Source organism: Hirundo rustica, chromosome 9, assembly GCF_015227805.2.
Source record: "Hirundo rustica isolate bHirRus1 chromosome 9, bHirRus1.pri.v3, whole genome shotgun sequence".
NCBI classification, from domain to species: Eukaryota; Metazoa; Chordata; class Aves; order Passeriformes; family Hirundinidae; genus Hirundo; species Hirundo rustica.
Window position 1 is genome coordinate 21,398,088 of NC_053458.1, and position 23,848 is coordinate 21,421,935.

The 23,848-nt window shown below is 39.8% G+C and overlaps 1 protein-coding gene across 7 annotated transcripts; it reads left to right on the plus strand.

Moving 5' to 3' along the window:
* Nucleotides 1-55: 55 nt before the first annotated feature.
* DDX59 (DEAD-box helicase 59) lies at nt 56-23,784 on the plus strand. 7 transcript variants are annotated; one of them, XM_040073236.1, is made up of 10 exons: nt 79-142; nt 6,916-7,010; nt 16,753-17,576; nt 18,690-18,857; nt 19,417-19,506; nt 19,893-20,144; nt 20,308-20,460; nt 20,942-21,070; nt 22,739-22,998; nt 23,633-23,784. In XM_040073236.1, the coding sequence occupies exons 3-10, from the start codon at nt 16,764-16,766 to the stop codon at nt 23,640-23,642; spliced, it is 1,875 nt and encodes a 624-aa protein (XP_039929170.1). In that variant the 5' UTR covers nt 79-142; nt 6,916-7,010; nt 16,753-16,763; the 3' UTR covers nt 23,643-23,784. The 7 variants fall into 7 exon arrangements, with proteins under 7 accessions (XP_039929174.1, XP_039929170.1, XP_039929171.1 ...); XM_040073237.2 differs by lacking the exon at nt 79-142 and adding an exon at nt 602-742; XM_040073238.2 differs by lacking the exon at nt 79-142 and adding an exon at nt 3,473-3,493.
* Nucleotides 23,785-23,848: the final 64 nt, after the last annotated feature.

Sequence of the window (23,848 nt, forward strand, 5' to 3'; positions counted from 1 at the left end):
ACGGGCGAAGGCGGCTGCGCATGTGCCGCCAGCGCCTCCCCGCCCGGGCGGGGCGGGAGCCCGAGGGGCAGCGCCGGGGCGGGCCCGGGCCGCCCCCTCCCCACGGGGGCTGCGGGCGCCGCGTCAGGCGGGGTCGCTCGAGGTGGGTCCGGCCTCGGGAGCGCGGACAGGCCCGGCCCGGCCCAGCCTTACCCCGGCGACAGCGGGAGGGGAAGCGGGGGGGAGTATTTCCCGCGGTCAGGGGGCGCCGGCGGTGCCGGGAAAGGCTGGGAAAGGGCGGTGTCCCTCGGCCGCGGGTCCACCCGCCCCGGCGTCGCCGCTCTCCGCAGCGTGGCCGGACGGGCCCGCTGCGGTGTCGTCGGGGAGGGTCGGGATCAGCCCCGCGTGTCTCGTTGTAAGGGGGGCCGAGGAGCCGCCTGGATGCAGGGCAGCCCGGCGGGCCGGGGTCGCGGTGGCTGGAGCACGGAGCGCTGCCGAGGAGGAGGGCTGAGCATCCCACCCTGTGCATTTGGCTCTCCTGTTTTGAATCGGGTCTATATATAACTTCGAGAATACTCGGGTAGAAAAATGACAAAGCCTTAAAGAGGTTCAGGGCCTGGTCACGTATTCACTGTAATAGCAGCAGGAGTAGCGATTTGGCCTAGAGACCATCTCCTGTCTTGCTCTCAAGTACCTGGGCTGTTTTTGGGAGCTTACAGAGTCACTTTAACAGTGGGCTGCGTGGAGGGAAGCATTAGTCACGGTAGGAAGCAGTAACTGCGTGGTTAATGACTCAAACAGAACTGGATGGGTTGGCTTCCAAGTGCGGGTCTGAGGGTGCGGCCGTGTTGGTGAGGGGAGGCTGGCGGGGCTCTGCCTCCCTCGGCGCGGGCACTGTGTCACCGGGTGACCCGCGGCGCCAGCGGGGAGCAAGCTCCACGTTTTGGCAGCGAATAGTTATTGTAGGTTATTGTGGGTGTATTGTTCATGTATGTATATATATATGTATATCTACATATATATATAAAATACATATGGTTTGGGGTAATGTCTAAGTCTGCACTTCTTCCCCTAAAGAATAATTAGACAAAGTTTTAGCATGACATTGTAAGATTTCCAATAATATTCTGGCCAGACTGTTATTTCTTTGTGTTTCAAGTGGACTGGGGTATCTGAACGGATATCTTTCCATTGTTGTGTGGCTGTGTGTGCTTCTAGCACTTCAGGTGCACAGTGAGGCAAACATCATAATTATGAGGCAAGAGTACTTCCCAGTTTTACTGACATGTATCTATATTTATTAATAATGAGTAAATGAAAGGGTTGTGGAGGTCAGCATTTGAAGAAGTTGTTGCTGAGTATTCCCCATACACTCTCTGGAATGGGATTCCCAAACTGTCATGCATACCACTCATAAGTGGTGCATACCTAGCTACAAAACTAGGAGCTGCCATGGGCAGCACTGAGCAGAACGGAGGGGAGGAGAAAAGTTGAGAAATCCGGCAGGCTGAGGACTGAGATTCCCAGATCCTCTGCAGCAGAAAACGTAATAATAATACCAAATTAACATACAGGTGATCTTGGAGAATGTTCTCTGTTAAGAAAGACTATATGCTTAGTTTTCAACAATTAATATTTGCACATTTTCCTGAATTCTTTTTTATGCATATTTTAGAAATAAGTTACATTAGACACTTCACATTATTTTACTTATTTTTTACACTGCCGGTAGAAAATTATTTTAACTCTTCCTGCATATTTAATAGCAAACACCTGAAATTCATAAGCTTTAAAACCTCAAAGAATTAGAGCTAAGAAGGAAAAAAAGAACTGTGTTCCAGAACCCAATTCATTTGTTTCTTGTATGACTGAGAAAATACTTCAAAATTAGGAGAACATGTTTAGAAAAACTGTAGGGCTATTATTTAGCTATAGTGGAGTTTTTTGTGGGTGCAGCATTTGTGCTAATGAAACCTGTTCAGCGTCACAAAACAAAATCTAAAAAAGCTGTCTTGTGGTAGCTGCAATCAAAGTGGGGTTTCACTTGCTTAGTGCTCTTAAAAGTGAATGCATGAATATAAAATCTATTATAAGTGCAAAATAAGACATCACCACCAGTTGCTGGAGTTCCTGTGCCAGTTCTTCTACTTTTGCAAACATGCCAAAATGGCATCTTGCTTATTGCATTGTCAAAGATATCAACTGCCAACATGGAAAATTGTTAAAATCTGCTCTAATTCCTCAGAGTAAATAAACAGGAAAACTGTATGAGAAGTCATCCCTTTCTGCTCTGTTTATATGTCTTGAAATATTTAAAATAGTGATAATCATTCCCGTACCCAATCTTTCTGCTGCACAGTGTCTTATACTTTAGCGTTAATTCCAAGCAGAAAGACAAAGTATTAAACAGGCATCTCACAGGTGGTTTTTGGTTGTGGTGTGTGGTTTTTTTTTTTTTTTTTTTTTTTTTTGGTTTTTTGGGTTTTTTTTTTGTTTTGTTTTTTTTGTTTTGTTTTGTTTTGGGTTTTGTTTTGCCTTTTTTTTTTTTTTTTTTAAAACCCTTCTTTCTCTCTTCCTTTCCCCTTCCTCTACCCCAAATTAGAATTCCATTTGACTAGTTTTATCCTGTGATTACATCACAAGCCTAATTGTTCACTGTCATGTGTCTGGCCATTTTCAGTGGTGTACCCAGCCTGTAGCGAGTGCCAGGCACCAGGAACCAGTATGACCATGAAACTGAATAATGGTGTGCATGGCAGTTGTTGCTAATAGTTCTAACCTTGGGAGATAGTGGAATGAGTCCTGACTAACAATTTCATAGGTTTTTCCCCACTTGTTTTAAGATTCACTTAGCTTCTGAGGAGGTTATGTGTTGAGTAGGAGCCTGTAGACTAATTTCAGGCTAGCTCTAGATTACAGTGTTCAGTCTGGAATAACATCTCGTGCATAGTTTCTTCCTTCACAACACCTGATGATAAGGGCAAAGTAAAATGTTTTAAATTAGAAATACCATGGCTGTTTTTGCAGTGGTGCTCTCTGTAGCCAGATTGGGTGCTACTCAACAGCCAGCTTATCAGGCTACCTATGGAGAATAGTAAAAACATTCCCACTTCAGAGCAGCTGGTTATATTAGAGCAAATCCACAAACACAGCAGTTCACAGCCATTATTCTGCCGAGTAATGCTTCAGTTTTGAGGTTGGAAACAGACTTGGAATAACACCGTGGGCATATTATCTTTAATTGCTGTTATCAAATTTGCTGATTTGCTAATTAAGATGATCCCATCTGTTTTCCTGAGCTTACAGGATATCAGTCGTGATAGAAGTGGTTTGGCTGAGGGGAGGGGTGCACCCTGTGGCCTGTAACCTCTGCAGTGAGGCTTCATGCATGATGATGTGGTGCTGTCAGACTGTCAATGCACAAACCAAGAACCAGTCATGTCCCGGTGGGATCCCTGAGGAATGTCCTTGTTGACTTTGGCAGGTTTTGTGTTACATACCTGAGGTTAAACAGGTGAGATTATTACAGCCTAAGGATGATTTATGAGATGGAAATATTGATATTCCAGCCTCTTAAAACATAGTATTTTATTAAATACATTTCTTTATAGGTAATGGTAAAACAGTAAGAGTTAAGAAATTTTATTTTTAAATAGCAATCTAGCTGTCTATAAGCAATCTAGGAGACTCCTGGAGTGTGTAGAGACATTTTCCTGGTCTGGGCATTACATGAACCTACCAGAAGAGAAGGATTAAGGGAGCTGGTGTTTACCAGTGCAGACGAGCTCACTAGAAGGGTTAAGACTGGTGGCAGCCTGGACTGCAGTGACCACTCCCTGGTGGAGTTTCCACTTGTTTAGGAGTTGGTGAATGAGATTCCCTGGGAAACTGTCCTTAGGGACAAAAAAGCCGACCAGAGCTGGCAGCTCTTAAAAACACTTTTCTAAAACTAGGTGATCTTTAAGATCCCATCCAACCCAGGCTATTCTATGATAGTCAAGTGAATAATTGTCTGAATGATTAAAGTTCTTTGCCATTATTGCTAGCATGCATGTATGTAGTTTCTGCAAACTGGGAGTTTTCTCAGAGCATGATTTTGGAAGAGAATGTGTTCTTCCTGTTTCAGGATGATACAAAAGTACAAGCAGTTACATAATTACTGTCTTTCAAATTCTTTGATTCATTTGTAATCAGAAAGTGCTGAGGGAAGAAGATAGTTTACCAACTTTATACATTCTAGTATATGAGCCAAAGGGAAAATAAAGGTTTATATGGTATTTTACTTGAATCATCTGTAATTTTTGATACAATTAAAACTAAAAGAAGAAAAATCAGAGTAATAGCTACTTTAGCTCATTACTGCTACACTGAAATCTGCACAACCAAAAAGCTGCTCAATGAGAATCAAGTGTGGTACCTAACAGTCACTTTTCTGAATACTACTGGTTTCATTTCCTCAGCCTGGCTTTGACCTAATGTAACTCTGCAAAGGAGAAAAAAAAAAAAAAATCTACATCTTTTCTCCCCCCAGTTCCACTGGGTCACCAACCAGGCAACAGATCTGTGGCAAAACCTCTAACCTCCCTCAACATTCAGGTCTTGTTGGTTTGTTTCGTCTTTTTCTCTGATTACTTTGTTGCCTTCTTTTCTGAGATTTTAAAGTTAGCTTCTAATTTTTAAAATCTGATTTCTACACTGGCTTCTTTTTTGTTCTTCCCATCTGGTGGAATTGCTCTTGTTCTAGGGGTTTTAAATGAGCTGTCTTCCCACATATGCTGTGTAATACACCCAAATTCCAGGGCTTTTTTCTTCTTGTCATTCCACCATTACCAGGTTGTCTGTGAAGAAAAAAACACCCTGCTATAACTTGTATTTTTTACTATAAACCTTAAAACATATGGAAAAGATGCTACTCTCTTTCATTAAGTGAAAGATCTGCACTATATCTTTATGACCACCCAGCGCCTGACGTGTTTTCTAAGGAAAATTCTGAGTGTGATTTTTAATGAATGTAATCTTTAAATGGCTTAGATGCACTGTAAAATATACGTATGGGGGGAAACTTGCATTCAGAAAATACTTTGTACAAAAATAAAGCACCGTGTTATTATTATTGTTGTTAGGCAATGCTTTATTTGCATCCCACTTTAGAGGAAAATGGACATGACCCTAGTTTTCAAACTGTACATTCAGGTAAAAGAAGTTTAAATCAATTAGTAAGACTTTTTCACTAAATCTGAATGAGAGTAAATAGAAAATTGTGCACTTCTTCGTGCTGTGACAGGCTTTTCTTGTGCTGCTTCCACATGTGAAGAAAGATCTGAACATTCATAAAAGCTCATTTGTTTTGGGCATATACATCGTTTATTAGAAGAGCATGAATAGACTTCAGTTTCCCATGTTTTGGCCCTGCTTTCAGTTTTCACTGAAGCTCATGAGTGTCTGAGTGAGAGCAGCAGTAAAGAGCAGAGAATGCTATGCCTGAACAGTAAATTTCTGGTATCCTTTCATTGCACTGAAATTCCTTTTTTTTTCAAAGGGGTGGTAATGAAGATGAATGAGGAAGGGAAAGCAAGAGAAGAGTACAGAAGACTATCTAAGGAATTTTGTTTGTTTGTTTGTTTAAATGTCTTTGAAACATCATAATCCAAATTTTCACTGATACTTTTAGGAAGTTTCCATTTTCCTTAAATTACTGAGAAGTTGCATGTTATTGAGTTTTTTTTTTTTTTATTACTTTAGGGAGCAGGTGTACAGAGCTGGTAACTTTAAAAATTGCCTGTGGAAAGTGTATAGCAAAGATTTTTATTGTAACCATTTTTAGTTAGATGCAGTAATGTCATCACAACCTGAGTGTATAGAACTCTGTTACATTTAATTCTCTTTTGGCATAACTTAATTTGTTTATAATACTTTCTGAGTAGCTTTACAGGGTGTTTGCCTTATGATTAATTTGAAAACAAGTTCAAGATAGAAAAATGTATGGGATGTTTAAGCTATGTACAGAACAATTTGATTTAAACACTCCCTCAATTTTAATATATATTAGAAACATGGAAAGAGCAACAATTATTTTAACCCTAACCTTAAACCAGATGTGTGTGTGTGTGTATATATATTTAGCAACAAAACCTTGACTCCAACAAGGATTTTTTTTAAAGTTTAGGTTAATGCTATGTGTTGCTCCCATTTGAATTCACTGGTGCTACAGACGTAATTAAACATAAGCGTATATATAATTGGTTTTCTGGATTAAAGTTGTCATGCCTTTTTGAAGAAAAAAAACCTGGGTGGTTTCTTTCTTGTAGAAGGTTTCAAAAGAGAAATTAAGTACAAAAGTTTACTCATCTCTCTGGTTATTCTGTCCTCCAGTGCTATTCTTGCTCTATAATACACGTGGCTCTGTTAAAGCCTGCAGTGTTATCTCTGCTCTCTCACCTGGGCAGGGAGCAATCACTTCAACACACAACAGTTCCACTTGTTGGCACAAAGAAGAGGAATGTCCATCATCTTCATGGGCGTTGGAGCCAGAGCTCTCTCTCTGATCATCAGTGTAGTTGAATATGGATGAAGGAAGGAGGCTCTGACCTTGCTGTTCAGGGCATGTGTGAGCCCCAGTTGTGATGGCCACTGGCCTGGAAAGCAGCCTGAGACAGACAAAGTACCTCTGGGTCTCTCACTTCAGCAGAGTGTCCCCCATAGTCCAGGGTTTGACAGCCACAGCTCAGTTGTTGTGGATGGTAATTTACTGAAGGAGTGGAGGATTCACCTGGGGGAGATGAATCAAGGGGGTCATTCCATGAAACAACAAAAGTAACACCTGGAGATTTTATGCAAGGAGGGAAACTTGCTGGGGTTTATACCTATCCCCTTTGATCTGGCAAGTCTCTGTGTTTGTGTAAAACTCTTTCCTCCTTTTTTATTTGTTCTTAACAGAAAGGAAGCAATTCCAGATTGGAGAATGTAGGGCAACAGAACAGACTTTACTGCAATGTGCCAGTGTGTGATACAGATCCAGCTTGTTAAGATGAGTGAGTATTTTGCTATGCACTGGGAAACTGTTGAAATGGGGTACTTGAAAGTCTCAATTGCAGCTGGTAGTCTGCACTTTCAGAAGTGGGAAGAGCAGTAAGTCATGGTCACCAAAAGTGTTGGGGAAGCAAAAACAGTCTCAGTTAGAAAGCATGATCAAGGTAGAGAGCACACAGCCATGCTTTATTCTCTTATACCACCTAGGTCTTAAGTGGTATAATTAGGAATACTACTTGACTTTTTTGAGTAAAGAGATGAACTGGAGATGGCATAGTTCAGTAGAAACAGAAAACAAGTCCAAACCACTTGCTATTTATGTTGTAGCATGTCATAGGACTTCTAGTCAAAGACAAGGATACCATGATGCAAATGCTGAACAAACTGATGAACCATTTCAGTTCAGAGTGAGAATAATACAAGTTTTAGATATTGTAAGACTATGCTAATGGTAACCAAAAAAAAAAAAAAAAAAAAAAAAAAAAAAAAAATTATTATTTAAGAGAGCCCTATCCCACAGAAATACCCTCACTGCTGCTAGAGAACAGGTTCCTTGTGTATCAACAGAAGGTTAGGAGCCATCTGAATGGAGATGGTGTCTCTGTGCTTCTGCTGGCTCTTTAATCATTAAAGGGTGACATGTCATGCTTCCCATGGCCAACACCCTCTTGTAACCACTGATTCCCTTGGTGGCTCCTTGCAGAGCAGACAGTGTCAGTAAGACAGAAGCTTTTGGCAACCTTGCCTTTTTGCTCCAAGTTTCAGTTCATGCAAACTCTCCAAGAATGGTAATGTACACCCAGCATGTTAGCTGAATTGAAAATAATCTCACAGGAACTGTGGTTTCATAGACTTCCATAGTTTTGATTTGTCTTTAACTGTAAGGTAGGTAGAGCTATTTTGGGGGATATTGTGATATAGGGGAGAAAACACAAGTTAGGAAAATCAGCAGAAACTTTTTTAAGACTCTCTGTCTCTGGGGTTTTTTTTGGCCATGTTTCTTCTAATGTTTCCTTTGAAATAACCTCACCATATGTAGTAAGAAAAGTTTATAATTTATTGATATTGATGATACTGATATGTCTTTATTATCTCCTTTAGTTTTGAATTATTGGGAGGTTTATTCCTCATAGGTGGAAGCCTAAGCCACCACCTCCTTTCCACTACTTAGAACTTCTTGTTTCTTGACACCTGTTACCTGATAGAAAGCTTCCTTACCTTGGGCTGAAATCTGTTTTGTGCCTGAAAATATTTTCTGTATATGTTGCTAGTTGCCACAGGAAAGAATATTGCTTTGGCCAGCAACTCTGCAAAATGACCTGGTTGTAATGGGTTAAGAGGCAAAAAAGAAATGGGTACACTGAAATTGGACTTTTGTGTGGCTCAAAGCTTTAAATAATTTGTTCAAAAACAAAACAAAAACAACCTGACATAATTTCACATTGAAATTCCGGGCTAAATGTTAAATAGCCAGTTTTTTTCACAACATGGCATTATACCCAGGTCAGCTGAGTTGTATTAAGAATTAGCACAGATTTATTCAACTGAATTGTTTGGCAGATAGAATAAGGAGTGTTTCATATGTATTTCATATAGTCTTCCTTAAAAAAAAAATACACGTCAGTGAAATCCTGACCATACAGCACAAAGTCTCCTTTCACACTGCAGTACTTCAGACTTATTTAATACCCAAGAGTTAGAAAACATAAAATGATCTGGAATGCAAACTTCATAACCACAAATTTTCTTTCAATAAAGCAACTAAAAAATACATGAAGTGCTAAAATGTTTACCTTATTTAGTGTAAATTTAATTGATGACAAAACTTAAAAATGTATTTTAAAACTTGAAATCTGAATTCATTTGATCTGGGTATCATGCTGGAATTTTTTGCCGCCAAGTTTCAGATCCCGGAAAAATAAGGTTTGCATGAAAAGTTCTTGGCAGATCTCTCTTGGAACAGCACAAACAACACCGCTTAACAAGGAGGCATTCATTATTTCTGTCTTGTTACCCTCTGCTATTGCAGTCACCAGCTGTAAGGTTACTGGCATCTTTGAATCTTCCTAATAAAAAGCATGGGGAGCAGCCATTCAAGGATGATAATGAGAAATATGTTGCATTTTTCAGATTTGCTTTTGTTTTTTAATAGCTGTTGTGCTTTATCAAGCGGAGCTAATGCATTGTTGGCATGTTCTCACAACGAACAAAGTTTAGGAAAGTAGCAGTTTCAGAAGGACAAACCTGTTGGTCTCACTTTAGCAGTCTGTTATCCTTGAATGTTCAATTAAAAAAAAGTGTTTTGCTTTTCAAAACTAAAGCCATCTGGCATTTAACTTGTTTTTTAAAAAAACATCATGGATAAATGGCCTTCTTGGTGGCCATACATTTCTATTGCATTACAATCCTTTCAGAAGGACTTCTAACCACAGTTGTAATTTTTTTTTTTAATTAAGCCACAGGTCTTGTATCCTCTATCTTGCTTAGCAGTCATGTACAATGCCTTTTTTAGCACCTGACAAAGTCCTGTGCTAGTGAAGTTAGTGCCAGGTATGCCACAGGTCTGTAAAATTAATATCTGAGCCCTGCAGTATCAGTTGTTAGAAAAAAAAATCCACAAGGTGATTTCTAAATTACACAATTAAAATTGCATTTAATACTCTTTAATCTGTAGGCTAGAGCTAAACAGAAACAGACACTTGGAGCAGTGGTAAAGGCTGTCATCAAGGAAAATTTTGGGACCTGGATCCTGGAGGTGCACAGCCACCAAAGCCAGTGCTGGTAGAACGACACCCTGAGTTTGGCTTCTACTCTTGCAGCAGCAAGTGGTTTTTTGAAAGTGTAGTCATACTTTTCTGTGCCCTTTAGTGATTTTTTGGTGAGAGATTCAATTAATCCTTTGTGCAGAGACAGAAGGAGCACCAAACATAATTTAGGGAAGCATGAAGGCTAAGCCCCATGGTTAATACTGGCATTGATTTTAACAAGAGAACTGATAAAGTCTGGCTTGTAACAGCTCTCTTGCAAGTATTCCAGGCCTTTCTTGCTGGTGGTTTCTGCTGCCAAAACTAGCAGTGCTGGTAGGAGCTTTGGTGGAAAGAAAAATTTATTAGCCATTTACTCAAAATGTTTATGCCATGAATCTTTTCCTCAGTTTGTTACAGAATTGGATTTTAACTCTATGTTTCCTTCATCTGGCAAGCTGGAACTTGGTGATTCCTGTTATGTCTTGCAGAATTTTTTTTTTCCTATCCCATCCTTTTGAATGAGACCCCAAAGGAGGGGGGGGGAAATGGTTTACTTGCAGTAAGTGCATGTTGTGTGAATGTTATCTCACTGTTAGAATAGATGCCAATCTCTTTTGCCTCCAAACAGACTTACTAATTGGAGCACAAATATGTCCTCTCAGAAAGAGAAAGAGATTAACACGAAGGAGAGAATTTTAAATTCTTAACTCTAATTACATTATATTTCAAGATTTATTTAATCCTGTTAATTTCCACCTGAATTCTCTAAGAATCTGGTTTATAGTTTGCTGCCTACTGAAGTTCATGGAATCTGGCAATTGTGTTTGCAGTCTTTTGATCAAATCCTTGTTCTCTAAGTCTCAGAGACCTAACAGAGGTTTGTAAGTTTAAATTAGTTTAAATTATTCTTATACCCTAAAACAATTCCTTCTAACTGCAAGAAGCTAGACTATCTTGTACAGAAAGGTTGGTAATTCTAGTCACTGTAGTTTTTATAACTGTGCTGACAATATGGTGATACTGAATTAAAGAGTCCATCAGTTTTCAAAGTAAATATTATATGCAGTATTTGGGCATATAATCACATACATTAATTATGTTCATAATTTTTTCATGAATCGCCCTATAGAGTTCTTTCCCTATGGACTAGTGGCATTTAATGCTGAAGCTTCAGGGCAGGATTTCTGTTATTGTGGGTTTTTTCTTTTTCTTAAAAAAAATATATATACCTCCTCAGTAATATGCTTCAAGAATTCAGATCTAATTAGATTATTTTTTAAATTAAAATTTTACCATGGATTTCTGCAGAGACTTAATATTAGCCAATGTTTCCTTAGACTGTGGCTCTTCAAACAAAGAGACTGCTCAGGAAGCCTGAAAATATTAGTTCAAGTCTTTTTTTACTGATGATTTACTTTCAAAAACCGTAGGATTTGCCTGTTTAGATTAAACAAAATTAGAAAATTTAGGCCTCAGAATAAGTATACTGCATGCAATACCTGTACAAAATCAGGACATTTTGCACGAATAAGAATTGTCTAGTTAATGGTTAGCCACCACCATTTGTTTTTAGATTATATGGATTTTTCCTGTGTGGTTCCTTTAAAGGTGTAATTCAGAAACCACTGGACTAATTGACTCACTGGTCCCTCCAATCAAAGACCCATTCATTAAATACACTTTGGGTTAGAGCTGCAGTTGAGTACCTACTTAAAAATCTGCCGAGTGGCTTCAAAATCTGCAAACGTGAAAGAAACAGAACAATATTTAACATTATGGCATCAGGTGGAGCAGACACAGGCACCGATCCCCAAGTAAACATACTGTGGCTTCCATGCCTCCTGAATGGAAGGACATTCTCCCTCCTTTCCACCCAAGCAGTGGATATTTTCTTCACTCCAATTATATGTATTCAAGTGTGGCACACTTGAAAAAAAACAACCCCAGAGAATAAATTTTTTATTCTCTAATTGACATCTTCATAAACAATGTTCTTCATTCATTATAATATTATTGAACAACAACAGTGAGGCTCTGGAATTCCCTAGTTTGGAATAATGTAACACAGGATACATACTGAGATATTTGAAAGGATTAATAGCTTAAAGAAAACCCAAAGCTGTTCCTGTTGATGTGGTTTTAGACACAGTTGAATTGTCAGATCTGTCAGTCCTGGCACTTGCCACTTGAGGGAGTGATGCACGAGGTTGGACTCCAGTTTGAGTCCATCCTCAGCAGATTTGCATATGCTTGGAGCTCACTCAGGGTGGACGATTCAGACATCGTGTGAAGATATTTTGGCTACAAAGGAAACTTAAAATGCTCTGTATTAAAATGTTTTGGAGAGTTACCCTTTGGGGTGGTTTTATCAGTTCCCCAAACCCCCGTGTGGAACTCGAGAAGACCTTGCCTGCCAGAGGCGTGCAGGGGTTTGGTTCTGGGACGGTTGGTTCAGGTCGGAATGAACGGGGTCACTCTGGGCGGTACCGCTGTGGGGAGCTGAGGTGGATGGTGCAGTCAGGCAGCTCTTTGCAATGCTTGTGATGCTGTCTCTGAATTAGTACATGGAATGCCTGGTTCTTACGGATTTACTGTGCCTGGGAGTAGAGGGATTTCAGCATCCTGCTTTAATCCAGTCTTGTTTTATTGAATTATTTATTTGCAAGCGATGGGAAAGGTTGATTCATGCTTCAAAAGAAAGGCTGTGAGACATTATAGGGCAAATGCCTGTTTTTAAACCAAGGGCAGGAATCCTTTCTGTATATTTGATATATAAACCTTGAGTGAATATGAAAAAATCTTGATATAATTTAAAATAGACAAAAAAGTGGGATACTTACTACTAATAATCTATTTGATATGGTTTTCGTTATTTCTTTTGACTTTTAATCAGTAGTTACTCTCTTTGTTATTCTAACAAATTACTGTCTTTGTATTTCTACCAGAAATTTGCAAAAAGTTGAAATAAGCTGTTGCTGTATATTTATGTAGTAAATCTGTCAGTATGTGTTGGTCCTTTTGTACAGGTGGGGTTCTGTGTGAGTTGTTACATTTCTGTAGCTCCTAATATTTACTTTAGAAGTTACTCTGAGGAGACACTTTAATTATTTAAGGACTATATTTGTGCAGGGGTTTCTAGTAACAATATGTGATATATTTCTGAGCAGCTATTGTACACAAGAGCGTAGGCAAGATAGGAATATTGTAAAGTCTTGGTCTGTTACTAACTCAGTTAAATAACAATGTAATCATACAAAATACAAATGCTACCCTACTGCCCTGGAAACCTGAACATTTTCCTTTATGACACCCCCAGATTAATTGTCCAGAATGAGCAAAAATTACTGTCCACAATGGCTCATGTTTTTCTAGCAGGACTTAAATCCACCTTTATTCAGCCAGTGCTTGAACTAACTAGTTTTTAGGAGGAAAAATATGAAGACAAACCCCTTTGTAGCATATCTGAGAGGATCTTGTCTGGGACATTTCACGTACTCTAAAGGTACAAAAATTAGAATTTAAAAATCTTATTAAAATGCCATTCACCTCAGATCTGATTAGCAGCATCAAGAGCTGAGAGGATGGGAATTAAATTCACCAAGGCACTTCTTACTCCCACATATTTCATCATTCTGAAAGAAAACTTAGACAAGTGAGTGACCTAGAATGTTTATGCTTTATTGCAGGAAAGAAATATTTATTCAGTGAGCTCACAAAGTACAATATCTGTTTCAGAAGAGGTTTTGTTACATCTATACTGATTAACTTCTCCACGTAAATAAAGACTAACCTACTGCACTCTGTGGGCGCTTGCACTGCTTTTCAGCGGTGAGCACTTCTTATAAAGCATGTTATGATTTTTGTTGGAAGAAATAATGAACTATCAAGAGCTGTCCAGCCTTTATGAGCCATTCAAGGTACAGTAGCTCTACTGTTACCTGTTATTAGTCATCTCTTTTTCAGACTCTTGAGTCTACATAGTTGTTTCTTTCATTGGAAGACCTTTCATGCCTCTGATTATCCACAGAGTCTTTTTCTAAAACTTTTTTCAATCTCTGCTGTAGTCTTTCTCACTCAAGATGAGCATTTCCTACCAAGTAACTTTGTTTTTCTTACTGCTGTTACACACTGAAAAAAAAAAAAAAAAATCTGGTACATATAAGATGTTTGCATTTTAGTGCAGGGACTGTATAGGGTATGAAACATCTCATATCATATTAAATGTTGTTGAAATACTGGTCTTTGTTTAACAAATGATGTTTTGAATTCCAGGAAATGACCTTGTAAAAATGGAAGTAAGAAAAGGAAATTTGCTTCTGTTAGGGAGGGAAAATGAAGGAAAGTTAGTGCAAACAAAGGGGAATGAGAGAGGCTGAATCAGAGAAAGGTGGGGAGTTTCACAGGAATGTATGGAGTGTGGGTGGAAGGTGCCTGGCAGTTTTTCAGTCTAGGGATGCCCACTTTCCAAATGTTCAATAATCTTTTCAATGCTAGCAGCTAATTAAAAATCCCAGAGAGCTCAAACTCCCCTATTTGCACTTTGTATTGCTACTGTTGTAGCAAACTGCTACAGAGAAATGCAGAGTACTTTAAGGTAGACCATGTTTCACGTGTGACTGGACTTGAATGTTATAGAATGCTGTAGGCAGCTGCTTGAAAGCCCCTAGCTCTGTGTCTGTGTTTTTACCCTCCTCTCACCGCCCCCCTCTGACTGGTCCTCTGGACTGCCATTAAATTATGCTTCCTAAGGGGCTGTTAGGATCTATGATTTTCTCTTCAGCAAGAAATAGTGATGGTGGTAGTCACCAACAAAAGTGATGAGGCAGAAATGGAAATTCCCCATCAATGTGGATGCTTTCATGTTAATGGCATTAATGTTGGAGTAGAGGGAGGAGGTGAGGGTTAGGGCATCTGGAGTGCCCGGGAGTACATCAACCTAGAGAGCTCCCTGCAGGATATCTTTGCAATGCAAAGGGTATACTTTTAGTTTAGGAATACTCTGGTCCTCCTGCATGTGCTCTAACCCAGGATCTGTACAGACACAGTGACACCACGTATGACAGGTCTTGATGCCGTAAGGAAGCTCTGACTGTGTAAAACGTAATTGTGGCAGGGGGAGATCACGACCACCGACTCATGGCCACCAACCCAACAGAGAAAGACTGAGCATGCAGCCTAATTAGCACGAGAAGTGAGGGAATCATTAACAACAGTAGAATTCTGATAAATAAGAGAACCATGTAACTTGTAGCCAGTGATCACGAATTTCTTTGTCGGCTAGAACGTATAAATAGTAAAAAGTTTTGATAATGGGCGTGCTTGATTTGTGGAACGCCACCGCGCATCCAAGCTTGCGCAACTCTGACATAAGCAGTCAGTGTCTCTCTCGAGTGTGTAATTATTGCCTTGTTGCACACTGGGCAGGGAATGCCATTTTAGTGGGTATCAAGCGCGCCTGCGGGCCCCGAAGGCAGGGCTAGCCCGGCGGCAGCAGCTCCGGTGGCCGTGCCCGGCCCTGTCCGGGGAGCGCGCAGGCCCGGCCGCGGGGCCCGCCCGCTCCGCTGCCCGGCGCTGCCCGCCGCGGCTGTGGGCGGGAGCGGCGCCCTGCGCCCGCCGCCATTTTGTGCGGGAGGCGGTGCGCGGCCCGGCGCGGCGGGTCGTGAGGCGGGGGCGGCCGGGCCGGACTCCGCCTGCGCCGGCGGGCGCGGTTATCGGGCAGAAGAGAACCCGCGCCGCCTTGTTCTCCCGTAGGTGGGTGGCTCTTGCAGGGGAGCAGGGCGGGGAGAGGCTGTCGTGCTTCCCGGGGTCCCCGCGGCTCCCTCCCGAGCAGCGCGGCCGGCAGCCCTGCACTCTGCGTGAGCGCTCCCCTCGCCTGAGAGGCTGCTGAGCTTGCAGAGAGGTTCGTTGTGGGAGATTCTCATTAGGCGCGAAAAATTAAACGGGGATATTTGGCTTTTGGTCCGGGAGCGCGGCGGAGCGGCGACCCCCGGGCAGCCGCGGTCCGCCCGCGGAGCTCTGCGAGCCGGAGCTGCTGCCGGACCTCGGGACTGCTCCCAGATACACAAACACAGCTGTCTGTGCTCCCAGACATAGCTCGGTGTGTTTGTAAAACACTCGTATAGGAAGTTCGGAGAGACTGGTAGGCACAGTCCAATTTGTTCGGAATAAAATTGCCGTGTTTTGTGTACTTTTTTACTTTTTTACTGATTGTACGATAGGAAGCGATTGGTGAACATATTTGATGCTTTTGGAGACAAGTGCTGAAAGTTTCAGAATATAAAAGATGGTTATTTTTGAACACTTAATTTTTCTTGTATTACGGTGTATATTTGACATATTGATTGTGCAACTCTGCTTGTTTCTGGACACCGTGAACAAGCAGAGCTGGACTCTAAACAAATCTCAAAAACTTGCCGCCTTATAATTTTAAGTGGACTTTAAAAAGAACAGCAAAAGGAGTGGTCTTGGATGGATCCTGTATTGAATTTGACATCCTTTCCAAAAGTGATTGTTTTATTTGGTTTAGGTTGGTTGGGTTTTTTTCCCCATAGCTTAGAAGAATGCTTGCATTTGTGCTTTCATCTTAGAAACAGGTGAACTCTGCTAGGATTTAAATATGACTGACTTGCAAAATAGATAAATTTCCACACAGTGAAAAGCAAAGTTTTTACTCAGCTGCAGAGGCCTACTACTGACAATTAACTGCAGATAGATCTCTATATTGTTCCATGCTTGCACTGTTATTTTAAAATACTTCTTGACATGTACATCAACACTGATGTATTATGATTGTATGATTATGTATGTATTATGATTGTATGATTATGATTGAGATAATTTTTAAACAAGGCAGATCTTTTCAGAGATTGAGAGTTGGTTTCTGTTTTTTCCACTATTTGCTAGACTTGTTTTTTGTGTGTGTGTATGTCTGTGGTAACAGTAAAATGTACCTTTTTCAATAGTAGTAGTTTTTAACAACTAACCATTTTCTTTCTAGTGTACTGAAGCATGTTTTTACCACGTTCTGTTAAAGTCAAGAGGGCTGCTGATGAGGACAAAAGTTGTCCAGCTAAGAAAAATAAGCTGTCTTCTGGAGGGTCTTTGCTAGAGGATACTGCAGAGTTCCAGGACTGTAAGTCAGTTGGAACAGAAACTTCTGCTTCAACAGACAATTCAAGTGAAATTGTACAAGAACACACAGAACCTGCGGCTGCAGACCTTGGTGTTGCTCATCTACCATTGGGAAAGGACAGCCACAACACCGAGGAGGATGGCTCTTTGGAAGAACCCATAAAATCCTTCAGCAAATCCCAGCGGTGGGCAGAGCCTGGAGAGCCTGTGTGTGTCGTGTGTGGCCGCTACGGGGAGTATATCTGCGATAAAACAGATGAAGATGTCTGTAGTTTGGAATGTAAAGCCAAACACCTTCTACAAACTCAAGCAAAGGAGAAGCAGCTAACATGTGATCAACCCACAGATTCTCAAGCAGAAGCTCACCTGCTTGATACACCTTATTTCTACAGAGATCATTCCTTTATTTTAGGTTTGCAGGATGAGCAGGTTGAGAACCTTAAGCTCCAACTGGGTATTGCTGTCCAGGGCCAGCAAGTTCCAAGACCTATTGTCGAGTTTGAACACTGTGGTTTTCCTGAAACTTTAAACAACAATTTAAAGAATTCTGGCTATGAAGTCCCAACTCCCATCCAAATGCAAATGATCCCCGTTGGACTATTAGGGAGGGATATTCTGGCTAGTGCTGACACAGGCTCTGGAAAAACAGCAGCTTTCCTGCTTCCTGTTATTATGAAGGTTTTGAAAGAGGTAATGAAACTTCAGATAGTTAGAGAAAGCAGTTTGCAGCTATGTCTGTTGGCTTCCCAGTGTAATGGAGAATGTGATTGCAGTTTTTCATTAACATTCAGTGATTTATTTGACTTTTCATTGATCAAGCATTTGGTTCTTGGAGGTGGGAGGTGCTGATTATTTTTAATAAAATTGAATGTTTTTTCACTTTGGTCAGGAGATGGAGCAACTCTCTCAATATTACTTACTACATTTTTCCTGCTTGTTGAGAAAGTTATTTAAATTGTGGTAAACTTCCTAAAATACTTATAATAGAAAGTGAAAATAATTCCAAGCCTTCTGTAAGTTCTTCCTGTATCTTCATATATCAAAAGGCTCAAAGAGATTTGTTGGAATTTGTATAACTTTGCAGAGTAATTTCTCTTGGAATATATTTGGTTGACTGTCAAATAATTACAGGAATTTGGGTTAAAAAAATTCTGAAATCCTCTAGTTACACAGTCTCCACTTTTATAACGTGGGAAAAAGAATTAAGAAAACTTCTGCTTTGTAAAGACATGAACGTGTGATTAGAAGCAATGGCAGACAGTATTCTGTACCTTGTGTGTGGTTCAGAACTGTTTTTTGCTTTAAATGCATAAAAATACATTAGAGAATTCTGGACACGATTCTAGTAATGCTTTGCACTCTTTAGGTACCTTTATACACGCAAATGTGTCTCAATTTTTTCAGATGAGTAATTGAAAGATTTAAGTAACTCTTTCATTCTTTAAAGTACTCTAGCAGCTCCTACACTCTAGTTTAAGGACTAAAGCATTAAGGGTAGGAAAAGGTGTATACATTCCAGTAGTTCCTCTGTTTGATTATCATTAAAGTCTGCAAGACAGATGTATGTTTACAGTAACGTGCAAAATTGGAGTGTCAATGAAAAATGCATCTGTACACAATCTTCCCCATTCTTCATCTCTGGGGTACTGTTCAGGTTAATGTATATATCAGGCAGTAATTTTGTTTCGCTGCTTAAAATAATTATCATTTTTAATGTAAAAGATTACTCTGGGAAATTTGAAAGCTTTTTATATAAATAACAAAGCAATTCCACATTAATCAGCTTTTTCCTGTCCTTTCTAGACAGAAACTCCATGTGCCCTTGTTTTGGCACCAACGAGGGAGCTGGCCATTCAGATGGAGAGGCAGGCGAAGGAGCTGATGGCTGGCCTACCCAACATGAGGACGGTTCTGCTGGTGGGAGGTTTGCCCCTGCCCCCGCAGCTGCACCGCCTCAAGCAGAGTGTGAAGGTGAGCGCTGGCTGAGCCTGGAGAGCCGCCTTGTCATCACACCACAGAAAATAGAAGTGTCACTGGTGACACCTATGAGCGCACCAAGATGGCTTTCTCCTAAGTCAAAACGACAAACATTTCTTACCTCCTGAAAATTTTACGGTTACACAATTTTTAAAAAACCTTTTCACTTCTGATTATACATCTAACAGCTTATTATTTGGTTTTTTTTAAAGTTTCATGTGTGATATTGTTGCTTTCAAAGACTGAAGTATGCCAGTATTTTACACAAGGAGTTGTAGCTGAGAGAAAAAAGTAGTTTGTTTTTCATGCAGATTTTATTGCTTTTAACTTAGACACCCCTCCATTAGCATTTTAAAAGATCCATTTCCTCTTAGGGCATCATACTCTTTAAGTTTTCTAGAAGTTTTATGACTCACTTGAATGCAAGTAACTTCACTTATTACAGCCATTGTTATGTATGTGATGGAGTTTTATGGTTTTTCTAGGATGGTCTTCTGTCCTTTCATGGAGTTTCTTACTCCTGTGGGCTTTTTTTCCTCTTTTTCTTTTTCAGGTGATAATAGCAACACCTGGAAGACTTCTTGAGATTTTAAAGCAAAGTTCTGTTCAACTGCATGGCATAAAAATTGTAGTGGTGGATGAAGTAAGTTTTTATTTATCAGAGCTCTATTACCTATACAGAGGTCCTGGAAGAGTAATGTGAGTGGCTATTGTTACTTATTAAACGTACAGAGTGTTTGTTATAAAAGTACAATATGTTTCTTAGGAGACAGTTTTATTTTTCTGACATAAATGTGTTTAAACAACACATGTCTTATTGCTGTAAAGATTTAGGTACCTGACAAGATAATACTGTTGGACCAGTGTGAACCATTTGTTTTTAATTTTCTCACTTAGCTTTTCTTCTGCCTGTAAATACTCCTCCATTTGGATTGTTACATGTTGCATTATGGTTCTTCTGTCAGTTTAAGTTCAGGATCCTGCTGTTCATGGTAAAAATGTGGTATGAATCCAATATTTTTCATTTAGGTGGATACCATGCTAAAAATGGGTTTCCAGCAGCAAGTGTTGGATATTTTGGAAAATATCTCTCATGATCATCAAACCATCCTGGTGTCAGCCACAATTCCAGTGGGCATTGAGCACTTGGCAAATCAGCTTCTGCACAATTTTGTCAGAATAACAATTGGAGAGAAGAATCTGCCGTGTTCCAATGTCCGGCAAATTATCTTGTGGGTAGAAGAACCATCTAAAAAGAAAAAACTGTTTGAAATACTAAATGTAAGTTTAATATTTTTCTCATAAGAGCAATTTATAAAATGATTCATGTCTTTCCACATCTCTATCAGGTTCTCATCGCATGATCGGGAGAGCTTGAATCCATGCTGATGATGAACAGCCAGTGGTTGTAATCCCTTTTTAAATAAACTGTTTAATTTTACAGGATAAGAAGCTCTTCAAGCCGCCAGTGTTGGTATTTGTGGACTGTAAACTAGGAGCAGATCTGTTGAGTGATGCTGTTCATAAAATTACAGGATTGCAGTGCACAGCTATGCATTCTGAAAAGTCTCAGGTGGAAAGAACAGACATATTACAGGTTTGTGCCTGCTTAAGTTAAGGGTGTTTTGGTAGATTTCAAATGGCCTTTTTTTAAAATGTGGCTTCATTTGAATGACTGAAGTCATAATTGACTGCTTTTCTGCAGTAATACCTGAGGTATTGCTGGGGGAGATGAGACAGGCAGGACTAAGCAAAACTGCAGATAGTAATCCTGTTTTAAATGTAGATAAATACAGAGACTCCTTCCCAGATTATTTGAAATACGAATTTAAATAAGCATTTAACTGTAACTGATAATTTTTGGAATTAAAATTGTAGGTTTGACCTCTTTGGTTATCTCTCTGAATTATATTCCTGTTTAAATCAAGAATACAGGGAGCCATTCTCTCTTCTACAATAGAATAATCCCACTAGGTGTGTTCTTACACCAAATAACTATCAGTTAACCTATGCTTGGAGAGGTTCAAAATACAAATAAGGAAAAAAGAATCAATTTTGTTTTGTTCCTTCCTTGCCAGGGATTACTTCAAGAGAAGTATGAAGTTATAGTAAGTACCGGAGTCCTTGGACGAGGGCTTGACCTTGTCAATGTCAAACTGGTGGTGAATTTTGATATGCCTTCAAGCATGGATGAATATGTACACCAGGTAAATAAATAAATTGCTTATGCTTTTTTTGAAAAGGATATGGAAATATGACATCCACCTGTGGAAATTTAAATGTAAACAGAAAGATCATTTTCTTCCTCAGAATATTTTTATATAGGAAAGGAAAAAATGGTGCTGGATATCTCTTCTGTAGGTCTCCTGTGTAAATTACTCAAATCTAGAATACTGTTCCTATTATCTCCTATATAAGTTACTAAAACCTAGAAGAATGTCTTTAAATCACTTACTTTTGCGGTGTTCTCTTCCCTGTTTTGTACTCTATTAATCATTTTGTGTGTAGGAAACAAAGTTTCCCATTTTTTTATTGTGTGAAGAAAGGGCAAATGCCTCTCGTGCAGGTGCAATTCATCCACATTGTGGGCTATGCATTAATAGTCAGGAGAGCAGTCATGAACTTGATTTCTTCCCCTCTTTCTAGTCAAGCGTCTCCTCTGATATTTTCTTCTGTGGATTTCCTGCTTTAGAAAAGATGCTCTGTGAGTTGCACGTATGTGTGCGCATTTATGTGCACAGCCTTAGTTTAGCTGGCACATCAAGAGAACTCATTCCTGCCCTCTGTGTGGCATGAGGAAGACAATGCTGCTGCGTGCAGTTCTGAGAACATCAGCTGTGGGAAAAGGCAGCAAACTGGAGGGAGTCCAGGTGCACTCGGGGCTGGCACACGTGACACTTCAGCACAGGCTGAGGCAACTGGGCTTGTTTTGGCTGCACCAGAGACTTAATTGCTCTCTTCCATTCGGGTGATTACAGAGGACACAGAGCCAGACTCTCCTTGAAGATGCCCAGGGAAAGGACAAGACCCAGCAGTTAAAGCTCCCTGCAAGGGAAATTGTGGCCTCGGAGCAGGGAGAAAGGATGTTCACAGAGAGGGGAGGGAGTCAGGCAGTGGAAGAGGCCAGAAGGGTGATGGGACCTTTGCTTCAGACACTTGAAACAAGGCCTTGAGGGAGCTGATCTGACTCTGAAGTAAATCTTGTTCTGAACAGTTGAGGAGGATCTTTGAAAGTTATCCACTGTCCTGAACTCCTGAAGTAGCCTGTGTTATTAACTGCACTATTATTCCCCTCTTAATTATCTTTCTGCTAAAGTTTCAAGCATGTATTAAGTAAATAAAAATGATCTTTCCTAGCATCAAAATTATTAACATGTTAGCTGTTCCTAGAGAGTCTTTGTAGATTATTTTCTACTTTGTTCAAGCATTTTAGATAATATTGATAAATAATTTAAAGTTACTAGGACATTGAAAGTAAAGGGCATTTTTGTGGCCATGCTGGCACATAGTGTGCTTGAGATGAAGTATGAGTATTTGGCATCTCTACAGTATTTTTAAAAACCTTTTGTTTGGATCAGATTTACTGCAAGCCTTTGCCCATGGTCTGTACCCCCTATCTCAGTATCAATATTGAACTTCTGGTATGTCCCATAAACAAGTCATCATTTTAAATGCACTTCAGCAACAGCTTCAGATCTGCATATCCTGAATTCAGGAAGTTTATTGTAAGTACCCTTGTGCCTGGAGGATGAGAGACATTTGGCCCTGTCACTTAGGTTTACTTGCTGTTTTGCAATAAAAAAATTAACTTCTAAGACTATTTGAAGGACTTCCATTTAGTATTGCTAACTTAAAATGAATTTATTCTTTTTCAGGTTGGAAGAGCAGGGAGATTGGGTCACAGTGGAACTGCAATTACTTTTATCAATAACAACAGCAAGAAGCTCTTTTGGGATGTTGTGAAGAGAGTAAAACCCACAGGCACCATTCTTCCCCCACAGCTGCTTAATTCCCCATATCTGCATGACCAGAAGAGAAGGGAACAACAGAGACTTAAACAGTTACAGAATAGCATTGTAACAGGAGATAATATTATGGACATTATTAAAAAACACAACAAAAATAATTCTCAGAGGTAATAAAGGCATATTTATAGATTACATGTAATTACAATAAAAGTATGATTAAAAATAAATATGAAATGTTGCCTTGTATATTGCATTTTTAAAAGAAATTTGTACCACTTTTTAACATGTCTCCTTTTTGCCTCATCTTTATTTTGAAATACAGACTATTCTGTGCTTCAATTACTGTAGTACCTAGTAAAAGTACTCTGGAACTCTTTTTCAAAACCAATAGTTCTTGGTCTTGCTGGCAAGAAAAAGAAAGATTAGTGGCAGATTAGCCTCTTAAAATCTCTTCCTGTTAGCTTAAATAAAATCTTCCACTGGGAATGTTTCTTCAAGTCCTCTGTATGCTCTCTTGGGGTTTCTTAAGAAAATACATGCAAGTTTTATTTGTAAGCAGTACTGGAAATTTAGTCTCTCTGTTAGTACCGGTGGACCAGCTGGAAGTTCTGCTGAAGGACTTTGCAATACCAGAAACAATTCATTAGTGTAACTTCATGGAAGAGAAATGAGATAAAACCTCTAATTTTGATTTTATTTAATCAAAAATATGTCTTATTTAGAGATGGAATTAGTTGATTTTTCTGTCTCATTTGAAATAATCCACTCCTGCCTATATGTTTTTGTGTAACTCTCTTGCAGACCTGTTTAGGCACTGGTATATTTAGAAGTGTGGGCACCCCTGCTGTATCAGAATTCCACAAATTATGTTCAGCAATCATGAAGTCAAACAACAGTTCCCTACTACGTTTGCCGCAGGAACTAAATGCAAGTTCAGGTTGTGTAAAATTGTATCACCAACCCGGTTCAGTTATCTTGTAGCCAGTTTTCTCATTGTTACTAGGTTTAGATGGTTTC

What these genes read in the sequence shown, in the direction of transcription:
- DDX59 (XM_040073240.2), top strand. Translation starts at nt 16,764, where the DNA reads ATGTTTTTACCACGTTCTGTTAAAGTCAAGAGGGCTGCTGATGAGGAC. An exon ending in TTATGAAGGTTTTGAAAGAG is followed by an intron (nt 17,577 to 18,689) that starts GTAATGAAACTT and finishes TGTCCTTTCTAG; the next exon opens with ACAGAAACTCCATGTGCCCT. An exon ending in AACTGTTTGAAATACTAAAT is followed by an intron (nt 20,145 to 20,307) that starts GTAAGTTTAATA and finishes TTAATTTTACAG; the next exon opens with GATAAGAAGCTCTTCAAGCC.